The 21,092-nt window shown below is 39.1% G+C and overlaps 1 protein-coding gene across 10 annotated transcripts in view; it reads right to left on the bottom strand.

Moving 5' to 3' along the window:
- Positions 1-6,688: 6,688 nt before the first annotated feature.
- Positions 6,689-21,092, bottom strand: part of Klf12 (KLF transcription factor 12) — a 438,833-nt gene continuing 424,429 nt past the window's right edge. For all 10 annotated transcript variants that reach the window (XM_058580971.1, XM_058580972.1, XM_046449453.2 and 7 more), the window contains one exon: positions 6,689-16,379. In XM_058580971.1, coding sequence (XP_058436954.1) covers positions 16,198-16,379 — 182 coding nt within the window. In that variant the 3' untranslated portion in view covers positions 6,689-16,197. The remainder of the gene's footprint in view (positions 16,380-21,092) is intronic.

Below are 21,092 nucleotides of genomic sequence, written 5' to 3'. Positions count from 1 at the left end.
TCAAGGACATAAAAAGCCACATTGAAGAGTAAGGTAGGTACCTTCACAATGGTGATCAGAGTTTACATCACCAATGATGGAACCAATTGGCATTGTATCCTTTCTGATGCAGTGTGCTAAGGAGGTCACATTGCCTATGTAAGTGTCCCTGACAAACATGTTTAATCTGAACCTAGTCATAAGGAAGCAAACAAATTTACATGGAGGGATGCCTTCAAGAGCCAGAATTCTTAGGATTTTTAGAAATCTTAGATTCCAGGATTCTTAGAAACTGCCATTATCATGAAAGACCAGCATCAAACCAACCAACCCACTCCCAACCCTAAAACAAACAAATATAGGGGAAAGCACTAGGGAAAAAGGGACAGTGATTCTGCTATCCCCACACTAAAAATCCATAAGGTATTTTTTTGTACAGGGGATTGAACTCAGGGTGCTCAACCACAGAGCCACATCCCAGCCCTATTTAGTATTTTATTTAGAGACAGGGTCTCACTGAGTTGGTTAGCACCTCGCAGTTCCTGAGGCTGGCTTTGAACTCGTGATCTTCCTGCCTCAGCCTCCCAAGCCACTGCGATTACAGGTGTGCACCACCGCGCCCGGCTTCTATAAGGTTATGAGTTGAAAAGTTGAAATAATTTCACATTTTGATGGGAAAATATGCTTATTCTCAGGTGATAGATGCTGCAGTCTTCAGAACTCTCAAGATGTCCACATTTAAACTTTAATAGTTAAAAATTATGTGTATGCAATGTACTGTGAATCTAGTTGGAGGGTGTTTAGTATCCTGTTTTTGCACGTCTCTGAATGCTTAAAAATTTTTAAATAAAACGTTGAAATCATACATTGCTGGTGGCACTGCAAATTGATGTAACCACTATGGAAAGTAGTATAGAGATTCCTTAGAAAACTTGGAATGGAACCACCGTTTGACCCAGCTATCCCACTCCTTGCTGTATACCCAAAGAACTTAAAAATAGCATACATCACTGTTTATAGCAGCACAATTCACAACAGCTAAACTCTGGAAGCAACCTAGATGCCCTACAATCGATGAGTGGATAAAGAAACTGTGGTACATATACACAATAAAATATTACTCAGCATTAAAAGAGAATAAAATTAATGCATTTGCAGGTAAATGAATGGAGTTGGAGAATATCATGCTAAGTGAAGAAAGCCAATCCCCCAAAACCAAAGGCCAAATGTTCTCTCTCAAAGTAGATGCTGACCCATAATGGGGAGGGGGGCATGGGGAGAATGGAAGGTCTTTGACTGGGAAAGGGGGAGGTAGAGGAAGGGAGGGGGCATGGGAGCAGGAAAGATTGTGGAATGAGATGAACATCATTACCCCAGGTACATGTATGACTGCACATATGGTGTGACTCTACATCGTATACAACCAGAGAAATGAAAAGTTGTGCTCCATTTGTGTACAGTGAATGGAAATGCATTATGCTATAATGTATAACAAATTAGAGCAAATAAAAAGATAAAAAATTTAAAAAATAACAACAAATTCCAACTCACATTAAATCCCAACTCTGATTCCTTCTTATGAAGCTTGTGAAGGCTGGCATGGTGGCACACACCTGAAATCCCAGCTACTAGGGAGGCTGAGGCAGGAGAATTGTAAATTCAAGGCCAGACTTAGCAACTTAGTAAGAACATGTCTCAAAAAAAAGAAAAGGGCTGTGGATGTAGCTCAGTGGTAGCACCTCCCTGGACTCAATGCTCTGTGTCAAAAGAATCAACAACAAGAACAAAACATAACTCCTGAGCTTCAGAACTTGACCCCAACTTCTGGCACAGGGAAACTGGCCTGGTCAAAGGGTTCCCTTGTTGAGGACTGGCTCAGGAATGTGCTTGTTTCCAAATCTGGATCGATGAAACTGCTAAGGGTTTTCATTTTGGTTACACTTCAGGGAAGGTTTTTAGGAGCAAGTGTCTTCATCCTTATATCTAATGTGCATGGCCTGATAATTCCAGAAACTTCTGGAAGACAATGGAATATAGGGAAACAGAAGATGAGCCATTGGATAAGTCAGTCCTGAAGACACTATGCCATGGGAATCAGTGAACGCCCTTGTGGGGTAAGCCAGGTGAAGTGTCTGCAGCAAAACGTATCATCTAATCTGAGCCCTGAGTTGAACTGCCTTCATATTCAAGCGCCACATCCCTCCTGAAGCAGAACCTTAATATCTCCATTGCATACCATAACAGGCACCGGGATCTTCATAGGGAAGGAAATACCTTTGTTTAGCAAAACATATTGATTGTTCACATAGGGAAGAAGGTAAGGATCTGAGGTCGGGAAGATGGACAGCAGCTTGAGTATCCAAACAAATGAACATACGAATCAGTGTTCTGAGAAACAAAAGTAACAGGATGTGTATATATATATTTACTTATTTATTTTAAAGAATTGACTTACATGATTGTGGAAGCTTGCAAAGTCCAAAGTCTGATGGGGTAGGCTGGCAGGCTGGACGCTCATGGAGTAGTTACAATACAAGTCCAAGGACAGTTTGCTGTCTGAATTCTTTCTTGCTCAGGGAAGGTCAGTCTTTGTTCTAACTCAGGTCTTCAACTGATTTGATGAGGCCTATGTAGCCACATTATGGAGGGTTATCTAATCTACTTTTTTCAAACTCCACCTATTTCAATGTTAATCTCAACCATTGTATGTATTCGTCAAAATACAGTATATTGTCATGTATATATAAAAAGAACAAATAAAAAAACTTTAAAAAGAATGACAAGAATAAAAACATGTTTATAGAAACATTCAGAATTATGTTTAACAAAAAAATATGGACCCTGGGGTCCATCCAGTTTGGCGTATAAAATCAATCATCACAATGGAGAAACTGCTTAGTGTGAGAAATGAGCACTCCTAGACATTTCCTGGGAGAAGCTGGCCAGGGGAAGAGGAGGGATAGACCAGGGAATCAGAGGCTGACAGGATGGGAGCAGAGATGACACATCTCGCATTTTGAAGTGACCCATAAAAGCCAGGAATGAGCCAGGCATGGTGGTGCACACCTGTAATCCCAGGGATTACATATATGTATATACTGGGAGGCTGAGGCAGGAGAATCGTGAGTTCAAAGCCAGCCTCAGCAAAAGTGAAGCACCAAGCAACTCACTGAGATCCTGTCTCTAAATACAAAATAGGGCTGGGAATGTGGCTCAGTGGTCAAGTTCCACTGAGTTCAATCCCGGGTTACTCCCTCCCCCCACCCCCACCCCCCCAAAAAAAAGCCAGGAGTGTGGTGACTATGGCAATCAAGCACCCCTGCCTCCCTGGTTCCCAGTGTTGCACTCAAAGTCCACCAAAATCCTTTGGAGGGCTTCCATCTTACATGGAGCACAGAATTAAGATGTGAGCATCTACATACAATGTACATCTTCAGACCTGGAGCCTCAGTGCATGACCTGTTTTACAGAGCTCCCCTCCCTTTCTTTAAATTTCCATACTACTTCAGTCAGCTCTGTTGGTGCCTCTCTATTTAATTTATAGGAATTCTATATTTATCTACCTACTCTAATAGGCTGTAACATCCTTGAGGTCAAGAAGTTTGTCCAAGGTATAATGTTCTATACCCTATTATCAATCAGTAATAATGTTTTCCCAAAAGAATGGCTCAAACATGTGCTTTTCCTTCTTTGATGCATATAAAAATTGCCATTAATAATTGAAATAAGATGGACTTCTGCTGAGTGGTTGAAAGAATAGACCATGCAATTTCCTAACCATTTCCCCCATTTTTAAAAGATAATTTTAAAAAGTATAATTTCACTGCTCATTTGAAATAGGAAATATTAACACATGAACTATAAAAAAGACAACCTCAGCACTCAAATGACTATTCGGATTGATCCTGAACATATATTAAAACAGTGGCTCCAAGTCAACCCTGGAAGGTGATGCTGGGGTCACAGACTCTAATTGAGCAATGGAACATGCACAGGCCACATCAATCCAAGTGTTCAGGGATCACATCCCCCTCATGACCTGGTCTATAGTCAAGCTTGACTGCAGAAGAGTCAAAAGCCATGACATAGCCACCCCTGATGTTGAACTGATCTGGATCTTTGGGACAGATTGAAAGTTCTAAGGGGTCTGGGCATCCTGGTGGCTCATGGCACAGATTATCAGTGTCTTGTGGTCCTCTTCAAGATTACAGATTATATGTGCATGTAAAGTAGCTGCAATAACACAAAGGGGCTCTCACGTTTTCCATGTGCCCATTTAAATTGTTCTCAGGGTTTCCTGAGCCAACCTTGTTTTAGGAGGCTTGGTTAAGCTTGATGTTACTGATGTCATCATGGCTTTGTAAAACTGGATCTCTCTTTTTCTTTCACGTGCGCGCACACACACACACACACACACAGAAACATAGTGAAATTATAAAACAAGAGATCATGCAAAAGTTGTTCCTGTATAAGGAGAATGTAATTTATTTCAGGAATACACAAGCACTCTAGTGTATGCTGTGTGGGCGTTCATTGGTGAATTTAGACTAAACAGGAAGTGATGTAAATTATACTTATTACACTGTTGGGAAAGAGAGATATTAAATCCAGACAGCACAGGAACAAAGCACAAGAAGCTCATTGTGTTGAAGGAAACCATGTAACTTTGGTGGGAAGACAATGCACTATATATTATGAAAACCCTCAGTGGTCATTTGGGACTCAAATGATCTTTTTTTTTTTTTTTTCTTTTTTTGGGCAATATGATTTTGTTTTAGCACTGAAGTGTTTTTTTTTTTTTTTTTTTTTTTTATAAAGCCCCAAGGTATTCTAATCTTAAGCACATTGCTGTTCTGTAGTTTTAACTATCTCATGCTGTTGTTTCCCAGTCATAAAATTGGAACAAATGAGAAGCAACGAAGCCTTCGATGTTTAGATGAGAAACGTTAGTTGTGGTCAAACACCCAAGGGGAGGCCTGAGGAAGTTACCGGATTATAAGGACCTACATCATCCCAGCTATTGTTGAAGCATCCCAGAATCACTGGGTAGAAGAAATATCAACCAACAAATGACCTTGAGAGTACAACAATATCAGGTGACACATTCTATAAGGTTTGTCTCATTGGTCTACTGTATGACAGTCTCTTGGGATGAAGTGAAATATACATAAAAATCAAGCTGGAGAGTTGACTTGCTGCTTGTGTGGCCTGCAGAGAACTCTTAGGAAATAGGCCAAAGACAAATAAATCTAATATCTAACTTGACATTTTGCTACAAAGCCGTATCCAAAATGAAGTGGCTGAATGATTAGGTGTAGCCTTGCGTCACCTCACGAGAGTGCAGAACTAGATAAACTCTTGTAATTTATTGGCCTCTTCCTTAAGTGAATATTTCTAAAATGGCACAATTAAAAGCTGTACAAATGATTTAGTAAAAATAGACTTTAAAAAGTTTATTTGCCTCAACGTTTAAGAAATGAATAATTTTTTAATGAGTCATTGTTGCTGTGAGGTGGGTGTTGTGATTACCAGGAGAGTATTAGCAGGCTTTGGTTGGGAGGAAATGTCCTCTGCAAGACCCCTCTGTACAGTGGCTCAGGAGGCTGAGGCAGGAGGATGGCAAGTTCAAAGCCAGCCTCAGCAACTTATCGAGGCACTAAGCAACTCAGTGAGACCCTCTCTCTAAACAAAATACAAAAAGGGTTGGTGATATGGTTCAGTGGTCAAGGGCCCCTGAGTTCAGTCCCTGGTATCAAGGGAGACAAAAAAGACCCCTCTTTTAATGATGGAGCAGGACTGGCCTGGGAAAAGCAAAGCAACCTTGCATCCAATCTTCTAGTGATGGGAAGGGGTGGGCTCTGCTGGGAGACAATAGGGAGGGGCAGCCCAGTGGCTCTCTCATGTCTCTAAATGCGACAGAACAATGTCACAGAACTCAAGTGTTCATTTGGAAATGGATTCAAGTCTGTTGTCAATTGAGCCAGAATCTCACCATGAGGAATCCTCTCCCACCTCATTCCTCGTGGCCACCTCCCATCCTTTCTCCATTTTTTTTTTTTTTTTTTTTTTACCTACATCCCTTTAGTGGAGAAGAGCATTCATCCTGCAACCAGATGAACTGGGAAAATTGTCTACACACAGGGCCTCACTCCTTTGTTTGTAAAAGTCAGAAAATGGATAGACTTAAGAGTTTTGTAATGAATAAAGGGAACAAATACAATGCTGAGGACCCTGCCTGGTAGCATTGACACCATTCCTGTAGTGGCATGGTCTTCTATGTCTTCAATTGAAAGACATACTATAGTAAGAAACTTGAAGAGTTTTCAAATGAAATAGTTGAAAAAGACATTCTACTCATTAATGGCCTGTTTTCAAAGCCTTCTATAGGTCCAATTTTCTTAAAAAAAAAAAAAAAACTACAGAAATCAGCAAGCTTTCGCATGTGCTACATGTATCATTTTGTACTTCCATGATACACAAAGTCTGAAGAAATCATCATTCATGAGGACTAGACTCTCGGCTTTGAAAGAGGTTCCTTTCCTATGACTTGAAATTTCTGAACTGCTTTTTAGTTTTATGTTCAGTAAAATATTAAGTTGGGGATCCCTTCTACAGAGTGCTGGCTTTTATAAAAATCTTTTTAATTTTTCTTTTTTTTTTGGTGTAGATTCTATCTTGTTCCATGTTTCAAATTACTATACACAAATAGTAAAACTTTTCATAACAAAGGTTTAATTAGAACGGTTAATAACTATGATTTCCAAAGTGTCTGAGTCAGCCTTAGTAATAATTAGGGAGTTTTGTTCCATACAAAATGCTTTATTTAACCTTCATGCCTTCATTCAGATAATTATACAAATGCATACAGTTAAAGGTTTAAACTCTATTTCGGTTCACAGCTCAATTCATAGGAAAGTTGAATACAGAAAAGCAATGCACCAACAGAATATATCTGAGACACCATTAAAAACGATAACACTTGTTCATTTAAATCTCTGAGAATAGACTGGAATAATCGTCCTCTGAGAGAATCTCATTAGGAGGGTCTCCCTTTACATTATCATAGGGCCAAAAAAAAAAAAATCACAATTTTACAGTAAAAGGAAAAAAGCTCTGAGTATATTTACAATACATACACTATACATAAATACAAGAACAACACTTACATAATATTAATAAACTTATAACAGGGGTTGCCTAAACACTACAGAGTATATAAATGCAGAGGAAAACTATTAGGAAATTAGATCTTTAAGCTGGAGAAATAAATTCATTTGCAATTAAAACTCTGAACAGAAAACCAAACAAAGATTTAAGAACTCAACACACTTGTTTGCCAGCATCATGGCGGGGGGGGGGGGGGGAGATTATTCTTTAATTGTGTGTTCTCCTCTGGGCACTCTCCGGGGTCAGAGACCCAGGAATATTTGTAAAATTACATCCATCAAGTGAATCAGACGCAGCCCATCAATTCAATTTGCTGTTCAGAGGCTTCAAGCCTAGAATAACTGTTTTGTAAACTAAAGGATGTTTTTGTATTTTTACACAGAAAGATCTTGTGATTTAATCACCATGTATAATGAGCTAAGTGTCAAGGAAAAGAAAAGAAATACCTGCTTGATTTGGCCAAAGATGATGTTGTCTTTATTCTGTGTATTTTTTTCAAATATGACTTGAGAGATTTATTCAAAAGAATGACATTGGAATTGACCCCCCCACACCAAGAGCAACGTCTAGACTACTACTAATTATAACTAAGTCATTTTAAGTGGCAGGTGGGTATCTTGAAGGTGGTCTGTTCTCATCGTTTCACAAACACAGAAAGTTCTGAGTACATTCTTCTATGGACAAACATGAATTTGCTGGTTTCTCTTTTTTAAAAAATGATCATGATACACATAATTGCATTATGATGCAGGATGACATAATACATAAGACGATGTTTTCAAGCTGGTTTTGTTAAGTGGTTATCTCACATCCACAGAGTTGGTTTGCCGTGTGATGCAATGTGTCCCACATAGACATGAACAAAACAATACAGCCACTGTCCGGTGGGGGAGATGGTGATTTTAAAAAAAATGAATCCTTAAACACAACAAACTGTGGACAGACAAGTTGATAGGAAAGAGCCTTGCAAATAGGCACCAGTGCCCCAGTTCAACAATACCCATCCGATGTAATAAAGTTTGAGGAACAAAACATATCCTATGGTTGGATGTAATCACAAAATTCTGCCATAGAAAACTAGAAACCCAAGTAGGGTCAAATGATTTTCTATAATGTTTTACGTTGTATCTTTGGAGCAAGAAATAAGCAGAAAGGGAAGATGTCAGTAGATCTCTAAAATATCTTACTTTTTGATTGTTTGGACACTTTTGTTACTAGATTTTGGCCCAAATGCTATCCTTCTATTCACCTCATTCTTGACAAAAATGAATCTCTGCGAAAGTCTTGGTTAACCTTCTTTGGGGAAAGTGAGAGAATAATTCAGACCAGAAGGTACTGGTTCTTGCTTTACGCCAAGAGCAGACTCTGATGTCTGAAATGCTGCAAATTTCTAGAGATGAAATCCAAAAAAGAAAAAGTAATGATATGACTGTTTCCACCTTTCATCTCTTTCAACTCACTTAAAGTGGTTGTTTTGTCATTGGGAAATTATTGCTGGTGAAACCCAATTAACTGAGAAGAGGCCCCATCTGCAATAGGTTGTGTGCACAGAACACTTGCTTTCAGAATTTGTTAATGCAGGTTTTATCTCTCCCCCCAGCCAACTAACAGGGAGAAAGATCATAATTCAGGAGATTCATTTTCAGAAACAGAAACACTATGAGAAATGACATTCTCTTAATGTTTTTGAAGTCCATTAGTATTTCCATGAATCAATACTGTCAGAGACCTTGCTTTATACAGAGGGTAGGGATTTTATTTCTCTGATGTTGGACAGCTTCTCACATAAAACTCAATTAAGCTAACAACAATACTATAAACAAATTATTTATAAGACTATTTAAAACATTCCAAGGCAGTGCCGTTAAGAGAGAAAACTGAAAAGGAATCAACCATTGATCATCATCTCAATGTTTGTGATCGCCACCCCATTAACACCTGCAAGAGCAGGCTCTGGTATTAACTAGCTCCATGGAGGTGAGCATCTCCAACCCACCTTCAGCAGACTCTAGCAGGCATTTGCTATAGATACAAAGAAATGTGTAGAACTGAGAAAAACCATCTTGGGCTAAAATGTTACTAAGTAAGGAGGGGTTTTAATAATTCTGGAGCTCCAGGCCAAACATTTGGAATAAAGTGACAAGTCAGAGAGACATCTGGTGGCTGCTATTTGTTTATAATGATCCTTCATAAATTTCCAGGAGAGGGCTGATTTCAAACACTCTGCACCATCATCAAATCATGAATCATCATATCCTGATATTTTACTTGCAAAATGATAAATACTTGTGCAGAGTATCTATAATAAAACTTACTTGGGAGTATGAAAAGGTGGTTGCTGGGAACGTGTGCAGTGAGGTACAGTGGAAAGGATATGGGCTTCAGAGCCAGAGAGAGGTGGCTTCACATTCCCACTCTGCCATTTATATTTTGTGTGTGTGTGTACACAGGTGTCTCAGCAACCCTCTTGTGCCTCAGTTTCCCATTCATAATATGTGAATTCATCATACAGATTAGAGGTAATGTGTCTAAAAATCGCCTAGCACAGTGCTTGGCATGTAGTGTTTAAGAAAGAATAGTTATTCTTGCCATGGTTTGCTGAATTTTTGCACTTTCAAGGTATTTTAGTACTTGCAGACAACATGTGGAATGAAGCCCAATCGGAAGACATCAGTGGGACTAAGGAACTCAGCAGCCTTTCTTTGACACTTAATTGGTTATTTCATCCTCTATCCTGGTGCATTTCCTTCTTCCTTTCCTCCTGTCTAAAACTTGGAGGAAGAAACAGCTGATGGTTTTGTAGGCCTGTGGTCTGGGCCTGGAGATTGCTGTCCATCGCGGTTGTCTACACTGCCTGAGGGTTTAATCACTCATACTTTTAAAATTGCTCTTAGCAAATGTTTGGCTCTGAAAGAGTATAATTTTGCTGATAGCCTCAACAGCTTGTTTGGGTGAATTTGTGCTCTGGGATGGCAAGGTTGGAGAATTTCCAGGGTTCACTGTACATTGATATCCATGACTCCACTTTTAGCAGTAAAATAATTTTAGGAAAAACTAGTGAACTTCTGGATGTGGATCAGGCAATTTTCAGGACTAACTGCAAAATTGGTTAAAGGCGAGGCTTACCAAGTATCAACAGTACTTCAGTAGACTTTTGGGGGAGAAATGATTTTGTCAGTATTCATCCCCAAATGGTTCTTAAATGAAAACAGGAAATATTAGGAAAAGGGAGTGAATAAATATAAAGGTAGATTTGTGCATTTGATATGAGTGGATAAATTAAGCAGACAAAAATCCCTCAGTGTTTTGCTTTAAATACATTGGTATTTTTAACTGAGCAAAACTTTTTGAGCCATACATACTGCTTCTTAAGTTTGGGGAAAATCACAATCAAGTTTTTAATCTGAAAAGTATAATTTTTTAATCTGAAAAGTATAATTGCCATATGCCATAGTGTACAATGATGATAACCTGATGCTCATATTTGCATTTGTACATCCTTCAAGTAAGGAAACTCAGAGAAATGTTAACTGCAAAGAAGATTAAGGTATACTTAAAAGACAGAAAAGTTCCCCCCTCATGGGTATGTGAACAGATTTAATATATTACATGCATATATTTACTCTATGTGTATGTTTTCAAAATGTGCAGGAAAAAACCCAGTCTGATGAAGAATTATTGCTGTGTAAAAGTATAGGAATATCTCATTGGTCATGATTATTGACAGGCACTTTCAGCATTTAGTTCATTTCTAAAAATGGGCATTAGCTTATTTCTAACGCCAGTATAGATTCGTTGAGCATGTAGCCATTTCCACAGCACTTAATCTTGTCAACATGAGCTACACTGAAAAGCAATCCCTCTAGAATTCAATAAGAATAAATACTTGCATGGTTTTCTTGATCAAGAACCAGTTTGTTGAGGAGGAAGATAATTGAGAAGACAGAACAATCACCAGATGCTCCTCTTTAGCACAAGTAAAATCTTGGGTAGCTGCTTCCCTTTTTCAGGAAAAGACATTGTGAGTTTGGAATCAGTGTGTCTGTAGCAACTTAAAATGACTTCAGTGGGTTTTAAACCATCCTGGCTGAACCATGACAAGTGGCCACCCCACTGTTACAGAGCACAAGGAACATGCTCTGACAAAGTGGGACAGGATTCCCATGGCAATATCGCTAACTGGGTGTAAGATACACAAGGCATATCTGGACAAGGTTTTTTTTTTTTGTTTTTGTTTTTTTATTGTGATGAAAACTAGAAGCTCTTTCCCCCGACATACTTCATCAAACTATTTACAACCTCTGTAAAATTTGCATGTTTGAAAATACTTTTTTTCCACTATCGCATATGTTACGAATACAGTAAAATATCTTCACTCTATTTTTAAAGATGCAGTATCCTTCTATTTCATTTTCTTATGAAAATCTGAATTTCTATTGCAATTGCTCAATATTCAGCATATTTAAAATACCAATGGACATGGGTTGCTAAACAGACATTACTCTATAATGAAACTGTGAAAATATAGCATTTATAATTTTTATGTACATTTTCTTAACTATAAAATGCAGGCAAAGTCATATATAGTATTATAAGCTGATTCCCTAATAAGGTAAATAACTTACATTTCTAGATAGTATGGATTATTACAAATTTTTTTTCTTTTAAAAAAGTTCTTTGTTGATATTTATTAGCTCACTGGCAGCTGCATATACAGGTATGTATACACATGTGCAGGTGTTAGGGAGTCTGTCCAGGTAAGTGGAAGGCAGTGTGGGGACAAGTAGAAGTATGAGAGATGTGGCTTACCAAATTACTTTCCTAAAGGAAACTGACTCAAATTGGAAAGACCATTTCATGGAATGCACTACCTCAGAAAAAATAAAGGAAGAGATTTGGTCAATGATGTTTTAACAGAATACATTTACTCCCCAAAATTGACAGGCATTGGTAAAGAGCAAATTTGAAGAGTAGATAATGAATTATGAAAATTAAGGCTTCCTGGGCCTATTATGCTTCCTCAGAGTCACCTCATATTCAATCCCTTTGATGCAGACCACAGTATGGATGCTGGCATTGATACTGCTTGAATTCTGTGCATCCTCATTATCCATGTTAAGACAGCTTCATTACAACACCACTGCTACATTTCTAAGCAGTCACAACAGCATAACAAAGGCATATTAATACAATTGAAGGCCTCACCTCACCAGATTTATTCAATTGCAGCTTTGGTAAGTATAATAAATAAAGTACAGAATAAGGAATACTGCATCTTTATCCATATACATGTTATTCTAGTGAACTGATTTCAAAGTGCAGAATTATATTTATGTTTAAAACACAAATGGCGATTTGAAATTAAAACAAGTCATATCAAAATGAACACAATCTTTGCATAAGCTATTCCAAATTTCATCCATGATGGAAACAGCCCTTCTAATCAACTAGAACTGGCATTTGTAAACACTGCAGCATTTTTAAGTTTTTTTTCCCCCTGACAATTCATCTTCCTATTTCCCACTTAAACTTTAAAGTGAATAAAAAGTGCTTTTTTTTTTTTAAAAGGTGGTTTATATTATTGGTATTTACTTGTCTTTGAAAACAAACAAACAAACAAAAAATCCTATGTGTTTTGTAAAGACAGGAGTATAGTCTTTATGGTAAAGCCATTAGGAATCTCCATCTAGATGCCTTAATAGAACTTAAGACAAGTTATCAACACAGTCCACATAAAATGGACAGAGGAGATTGGAGGTGGATGGGGAAGCGTGAATCTCTCTCCAAACAAGATCAGACTAAAAAGGACTCTACTAAAACATCCTAACTTTTCAAATCCCCTAACTCCCTTGTAATCAATCTCTAAAATGCAAAAAAGGAATGTCAGGTCTCCTGCAGCTTCTTAAAAATTACAGCTGTGTGTATCAAAGTTCCCAAACATGCACATATCCCTAGCTGCAAATCCAACAGCTTCAAATTTAAAACCAAAGAATGTATCTACTTAGGGAACAGCTGCTAAGTCCTTTGGGATTCGGTCCCTTTTCTATAGTTCATCATGCACTGTGCTTTTCAAAAGAGGCTAGAAATGCACATGAGATGGTATGGTGACTTTTCTATGCCTATACATATTCCATTTCCTTCTATCCCAAACCACTTTCCTTAACATGGGGGAACATCTTTAGGAAACTCACCAAGGTGAATTTGCTATATTCCAAAACAAGCCCACAATATGCTTCAGTTCCTGGGGTAGATCAGGAACTCATTCACTTACTTGTCCTTGGCTCCCTTCTTAGAAGTACTGCTCTGTGGAGAGGGGGAGATGGTGTGATGCTGACAGGTTTTTATCAGTTAACTCGCCATTTCATTCTGATTTCCATGACCAGAGGGTAAGGAGAAAAGCTCACTTCCCTACATCTTTCCTATGTTGTTAGAGAGCTCTTTGCTAAATTTAAATCAAGCTGTCATTTAGGAAGCTTCCACTGTCAGTTCAATGAATTCCAAAAACCATGCCTACCTACATACAGTACTCTCAAGACTTTGCTTGCTGGGAGCAGGGGGAGGGGGTGCTGGTGGAGAGAGGACACGGACTGGGCTGGCTCTTCTTTTGAGAATAGGCAGAACTAACTCAAATCTACACTTCCCTTGAGTGATTCCCTGACCTGCCAGCTAGGTTCTGGGTTCATGGCTGTGTTAGCCCCTCTCTGTTCTTTGCCACTGACCAGTGCTGGCATGTATCAAGAAACCTTTTTCTATTCTGAATGGTCACAGGCAATGAGAATTGAGTTGCATACAGTACAGATAAAAAATGTTCCAGTTGGTAGAAAACCCACTGGTTGGTGGGTAGCAGATTGTGTAGCTAAAGAAGCTATTTATCAATAGAATTGCAGCCCTTGTTGGAGGGAAATTGCCCGATGTGTTTTTCAGGCCTGGCAGAAAACAGAGAACACATATTTTTGAAGTCAGAATTTGACCTGAAACTCTTTACACTGTTGCTTCAATCATTTGTTAAAATTCTTTTAATACCATCTAACACAAATTGTCCTTGTTGAAATGTTCACAGTTCTTGCTTCATCAGAGTAAGATTATTTGAATTAGAAGATGATCCTAAAAAGAATAATTTTGTCACCGGCAACTATTTCAGAATGTTCAAACATTTAAAAATGAGCTAGAAATATTGTGAGGTTAATTTGTGCAATTTCCCAAATCAAGTGTCTGTAATTAAAATATATTGCAAAGGTCTATGCTGGAGACCTTTTATATCTAAGCTATAAAAAATCCTAATGACAATAACAACAACATCAACAACAACAAAAAAATCTCAACAAGCCCCTTAGCCACATAAAGCTGGGCAGGAAAATGTCTTTTAGTGGGGACAAAAATATGCTAATTTTTCTGAAAGACTGCTTGTTGATGATGTATTGCTTTGTTTCCTGTATGCTTCACTAGTTGCAAAAGGTTCACAATTTTAGGGGGTTGGCGGGATTCTACTTTCCTCTCATCCTCGTGACAGGATGAGTAGGTTCAATATCCCTGTAGATGCCAATGCAGGACCAGTGGGTCCTGGTACAGTTTAGAAAATGAAAGGTACAGAAGAACCTATTGGAGAGACTTATCCTTGGCTCTCCAACAGAGGAAACTTAGCACCATGGCAGGTCTTCGGCGGGACCATTCCCTTTCCACTGACTCAATTCCAAGAACTGACCCATTAACTGAAGAGCTAATTCCTGGCTGTGCCTCTGTTGCCTTTCTAGTCACCAAATAACTGTTTGCAAACAAGAAAGGGGGAGCATAATCTTTAATTGTGATACTCAACTGAGCAGGACAAACAGCAGCAGAAAGATTACCTCAGTGCCGTAAATGTAACCAAGACACCTAAAATGCTGGGGTGTTTTTTACAATCCCTTTAGTAAGTATGAAAACTGGTAACGTGAGTCCTCAGTGAAGTTATTGTAGGAAAGTCCTTTTATTCATTATTGCTTTTCTCCTCAAGGGGTGCATTATTTCCATCTCTGCTTTGTCTGATTTTTCATGTTCACTGACTTTGCCTGGGCAGCCCCACCTCTTACGTTGGTGCCAGTGTGTCTAAGAAAGTTTTTTCCCCTGATTCCTTGTAATCAAACACTGGGGGCAGGAAGAGATGATGCCTAGGTGACAGAACACTGCGATTTGAAGTGGGGCAGTAGGTTTTTTAGACAGGCTCTTCCTATTCAACTACAGAACACCTTGGTGCCAGTCCATGCCAGGGCAGAGACCAGGACTAGACTTCAACTGAAATGTCGCTGCCCCTCTGCTCAAACAGATGAACAAAACAGAATCAAACAAAACAGAAACAATCAACGACAAACAAATGAGAGATTCAATGTTGGTTTTCTTTAGGGCATGGCATGATGACAAGTTGCGAGGGACATCTAGTTGCTGCCATCGCTATTGCAAGGGCCTGCTTGAATCAAGGGCCTTTATTTTCAGGTAATGGAACCTCTCTAACAACTTCTTCCTTCCCACTTTCATGCTGCTTGCTGGTAACAGACTGGATGTGGGTTCTGGCTTACTTAGCTAAGAACTAATCTTTTTTTTTTTTTTTTTTTTTTTTGTAAAAGGGGGTTAAAGGTGGGGTGGGGGGCAGTGGGGGGGGGCATGATGAGAGAATCATCCAAATTGAAAACTCATCCAAATCCAAATTGCTCTAGCTATCAATTTGTGGTAGATGACCTTTAAGATCTCAATAACAAAACTGTCTGACAGCTCAGAAAATGTACAAGCTACAAACATCTGTAAATGGCAGAGGACACAGCACGGAAAACAATCAATGCCTGTCTCTTCAGCATTTTTGTGGCTGAACTCCCATGTCAGGGTGAAGCCGTCTCTCGTGTAGTCAAGGTGGGGGTTACCTTCAGATCGAAAGAAGTGTTCCTTCTTGTTCCTGCTCTGATTGCAGACATCGTGGGATGGTGATGCCCTTTTGAGTTAACACTGTGAAGGGAATTCAGCCCTGCTGAATTGGGTGCCGCTAAGAGATCCAGCTCTTCCGCCCAGCTGGACAGCGAGCGGTCCTCACACCAGCATGTGCCTCCGGCGGTGCAGGGCCAAGTGGTCTGACCGGGAGAAGCTGCGATCACAGTCCGCGCACTTGAAGGGCTTCACTCCCGTGTGTTTGCGGTAATGCCGTGTCAGTTCATCGGAGCGCGCAAACTTCCAGGTGCAGCCTTCCCAGGTACACTTGTAGGGTTTCTCTCCTGGAGGAAACAAAGGCACACAAGCTTTGGTGCTCCGCCACTTTTCTATAACAATCAAGCCAGCACTGGGTGTTGGGGAACTGTGGTTCTCAGTGGGGTTTCCATTTGGGAAATCTGTCAAGAAACCTTCCCATCCACACAGGGGTCTTGCCTTTCCTGCTGCGACATCAGGCAAGTGAGTTAACACCTGCATCCACAATTATGAGGAGTGACCTTGTGCTCCAAATATCAAGAAGCACATACTGACAGTCACTGGGTAAAGTCACCGCTGGTAGTCTGAGAGCTCTATACCAAGTTTGATTTGGTTCGAAAACCAAAAGTCCCAAAGAGTTACACACAGTAATTAGTTATGCTTAGTTTTAACACTCCCTCTCCCACACATGCACCACTTCCATGGTTTAAGATTTTTTTAGGACACAAGGTCCACTTATCAGTGGCTGCAGGTATACACACAATGTTATCAGTAGGTAAAGTGCTCCATGCTCTAAGAAATTAGGCATATATTATGCATAAACATCAACATTTTGCTTGTCCATTGGGAGAGAATCTTAGATATATTAATAGTACAAAGTGCTGAAACTCCCTGTAAAAAGCAGTCTGAAGAAGTATGTAATTTGACCAGACTCCACAGTCAACTTGTAAGGACAGTAAAATATGCAAAGGCTGTGCTGGGAAAAGATACACTATCCATTGTCCAAACGGGCTCCCAGTGGGATCGGGACAATAGTTGACCCAGGTACAGTGTTTTCCTGGCTCTCATTCAGAAGGAAGCCCTGTCCCCATGCAACCCCACAAAAAACTGATCTCTCCTTCCATCTAATAGTCTGAAATGTGCTTCTTTGCCACACTGGGCCCATGCTAAAAGATAGGAAGGAGCTATTTGCTGCTCCCTATGAATAAAGCTGCAAAGTGAAACTGCAAACCTCACTTTGTAGATGAGAAGAGTGAGGCTGCACATAGCAAAAAATACTCAAAGTTAGTTAAAAGATGCCTGTTGCTCTGAATCCAATGCTGCAGCCTATGCTACAGAGGAATGGAGAATTCTTACCCTATCTAAACTTTGCTGCATCCTCAGGGTTAGTTCACTTTCTTAGATACTCCCACATTTAACTGTTCCTTTCCTATTTCTATGACATTTCCTACACAATATACCATGAAGCTTATGTTTGGATGCCTTTCTCCTCAACCAGTCACTGAATTCTCAGAGGTCAGAGGTCATGCATGGTATCCCCAGGGCTTACAATAGGTCCCAAGCAATAACTTGAATGAACTAACAGAACTGCAAAGTGAAAGTGTGCTCATGTGTGTGCATGTGTGTGCGCACGCACACACACACACACAAAATTACTAAGCCCTATAAATGAGATGTATAGGTAACGTCCACATGGGGAAACTAAACTGAACATTTTCCATTCAACTGTTAAATCAATGCTGTTTATAATGGTTCTTTTAGGATCAAGTGGCTCTTTCAGAAGAGAGTGAATGAGTAGTTCAGACCTGTTCAATGCAGAATTGCTGGTGCACTAACTGTGGCCCAAAGGAAGCCCCAGGTTACTCTGAAAGGGTTCCTTTCAGGCAAAAGCCTGCTTACTGCAGTGATCCCAAACCTCAATTTCTCATTCATTCTAGTAGACAAAATTTGCATTTGCATGTGTCTATTGACCAGTGTTTGACAGAAATCAAACAAATTTGGCAAAAACTCTAACTTAAAAAGACTGGAGATCTACTATACAATTTACTAATGGCAATGATTAATATACTTTTTCATGCTGAATATCATTTCTCTATGTTTGAAATTATATCATGAGAATGGGGTCTAATGTTGAGCTTGCAATAAACTAACTCTTCAAAATCACATCTATTGAGACACCGGCTGGAGCTCAGGCTCAGCCCAAATTCACCTTGCTGACCTGTGTGGGAGCCCAGACCCAGTGTAGGCCCAAGTCCATCTCACCACTGGTAGTTACCCAATGGAGCTGAGGCTCAGGCTAGACCTGCCTCGCTGACCTGTGCAAAAGACAGGGTCCAGGGTACCTGTCTTTTGCACAGGTCCACCCCCCACCACCACCACCTGGGAGCCTAGGTCTAACCCACTTCCATTTTGAGACACTATACCCATCCCCATAGCCTTCCCCATGCAGCAACCTCTACCTTGGAACAACAGACAGGGCTTAGAAGCAGCTGCATCTTGGAACAGGCATCTTAAAGTCAGTGTAAGGCCCACCTTTTCAGCCCCATCTCTGAAAGATGTTGCATCCATCTTGGGGCACCTCCTCTGCTATTTCAAGTTACCTCCTGCTATTGCAGTAGCATCCATCCTGGGACACCATCAGGGTCTGGAAGCCTAACACCAAGGTGAGATACAGATATATCTGCATAGATACTTACAAGATTATAGAGTAGAATCTGTAACACCTCAGAGCCACACTGCAAGTAAGGAAATCATATAGACAACATGAAAAAACAAGGGAGGAAAGTGTCCCCTAAAACCCAGGATACTACAATAACAGAACCCATGGACAGCACAGTTGACAAAATGTCAGAGAAGAGTTCAAAAGGTTCATAATTAAAATGATCTGTGAATAAAAGAATGACCCAAATAAGAAAATACAGGCAAAAATTGATCACTCCAACAAACATATAAGAGCAAATACAGGCAACCATTGATGATACCAATAAACAGATAAGGGAGCAAATACAAGCATCCATTGATCACACCAACAAAGAGATAAGGGAGCAAATACAGGTAGCAAAAGATTACTTTAAGAAAGAGATAGAGATTATGGAAAGAAAAATATCAGAAATCCTTGAAATGAAGGAAACAATAAACCAAATAAAACACTCAATAGAAGGCATCACCAACAGACTAGATCACTTGGAAGATAGAACATCAGATAATGAAGACAAAGTATACAATTTAGAAACAAAGTATAACAATGGCAGCCCAACACCAAGGTGACCACCCAGTGAAGATGGTACGGAACTATGAGCAGAACATCCAAGAATTAGGGGATAGCATCAAAAGACTAAATCTAAGAGTTATTGGGATAGAGGAAGGCATAATCTCTTCAATGAGATAATATCAGAAAAATTCCCAAGCACGAAGAACAAATTGGAAAATCAAATACAAGAGGTTTACAGAACACCAAATGTACAAACTTACAACAGATCTACACCAAGGCACATTATAATGAAAATGCCTAGCATACAGAATAAGAGTAGAATCTTAAAGGCCACAAGAGAGAGGAATCAGATCACATATAGGGGGAGACCAATTTGTATTTCAGAAGATTTTTCAACCCAGACCCTCAAAGCCAGGAGATCCTGGTACAACATATACCAAGCTCTGAAAGAAAATGGATGCCAACCAAGAATCATATCTAGCAAAATTAAGCTTTAGATTTGATGATGAAATAAAAACCTTGCATTATAAACAAAAGTTAAAAGAATTTACAACTAGAAAGCCTGCACTACAGAACATCCTCAGCAAAATATTCCATGAAGAGGAATTGAAAAACAACAATGAAAATCAGCAAAGGGAGGTAGTACACTAAAGGAAAAACTAATCAAAGGAGAAACCAAGTCAAGTTAAATACCAAAAATAAACAAAAATGGCTGGGAATACAAATCATGTCTCAATAATAACCCTGAGTGTTAATGGCCTAAACTCACCAATCAAAAGACATAGGCTAGCATACTGGATTTAAAAAAAAAAAGACCCAACAATATTTTGCCTCCAAGAGACTCATCTCATAGAAAAAGACATTCACAGACTGAAGGTGAGAGGTTGAGAAAAATCATACCACTCACATGGACTGTGGAAGCAAGCAGATGTTTCCATTCTCATATCAAATAAAGTAGACTTCAATCTAAATTAATCAAAAGGGATAAAGAAGGACACTACATACTGCTCAATGGAACCATACACCAACAAGACATAACAGTTATAAATATATATGCCCCAAACAATGGAACATCTACGTTCATCAAACTCTTCTCAAGTTCAAGAGTCAAAGAGACCACAATGCAAAAATTCTAGGTGGACTTTAACATACCTCTTTCACCATTGGATAGATCTTCCAAACAAAAGCTGAACAAAGAAACTAGAGAACTCAATAATACAATCAATAACTTAGACTTAACTGATATATATAGAATATTTCATCCTTCAATGAGCGAACACATTTTCTTCTCAGCAACACATGGATCATTCTCTAAATTAGACCATAAATTATGCCACAAAACAAGTCTTAGAAAATAAAAAAAAGGAGAGATACTACTCTGCATTCTATAAGATCATAATGGAATGAAATTAGAAATCAATGATAAAATAAAAAATAAAAGCTACTCCAATACCTGAGACTAAATAATATGCTACTGAATGAACAATGGGTTACAAAAGGCATCAAGGAGGAGATTAAAAAATTTTTAGAGGTGAATGAGAACACAGATGCAATGTATCAAAATCTCTGGAACACTCCTAAGGCAGTTCTAAGAGGAAAGTTCATTGCATGGAGTTCATTCCTTAATAGAAGAAAAAGTCAACAAATAAATGACTTAACATTACATCTCAAAGCCCTAGAAAAAGAACAAATCAACACCAAAAGCAGTAGAAGACAGGAAATAATTAAAATCATACCTGAAACCAATGAAATTGAAACAAAAAGAAACAACTGAAAAAATTGATAAAACAAAAAGTTGGTTCATTGAAAA

The sequence above is a fragment of the Marmota monax genome, unplaced genomic scaffold (genome assembly GCF_021218885.2).
Source record: "Marmota monax isolate L192 unplaced genomic scaffold, Marmota_monax_Labrador192_F-V1.1 WCK01_AAM20220418_F8-fsc00137, whole genome shotgun sequence".
NCBI classification, from domain to species: domain Eukaryota; kingdom Metazoa; phylum Chordata; class Mammalia; order Rodentia; family Sciuridae; genus Marmota; species Marmota monax.
Note: the sequence above shows the minus strand (reverse complement) of the source record. Positions and strands in the feature narration are given on the sequence as shown.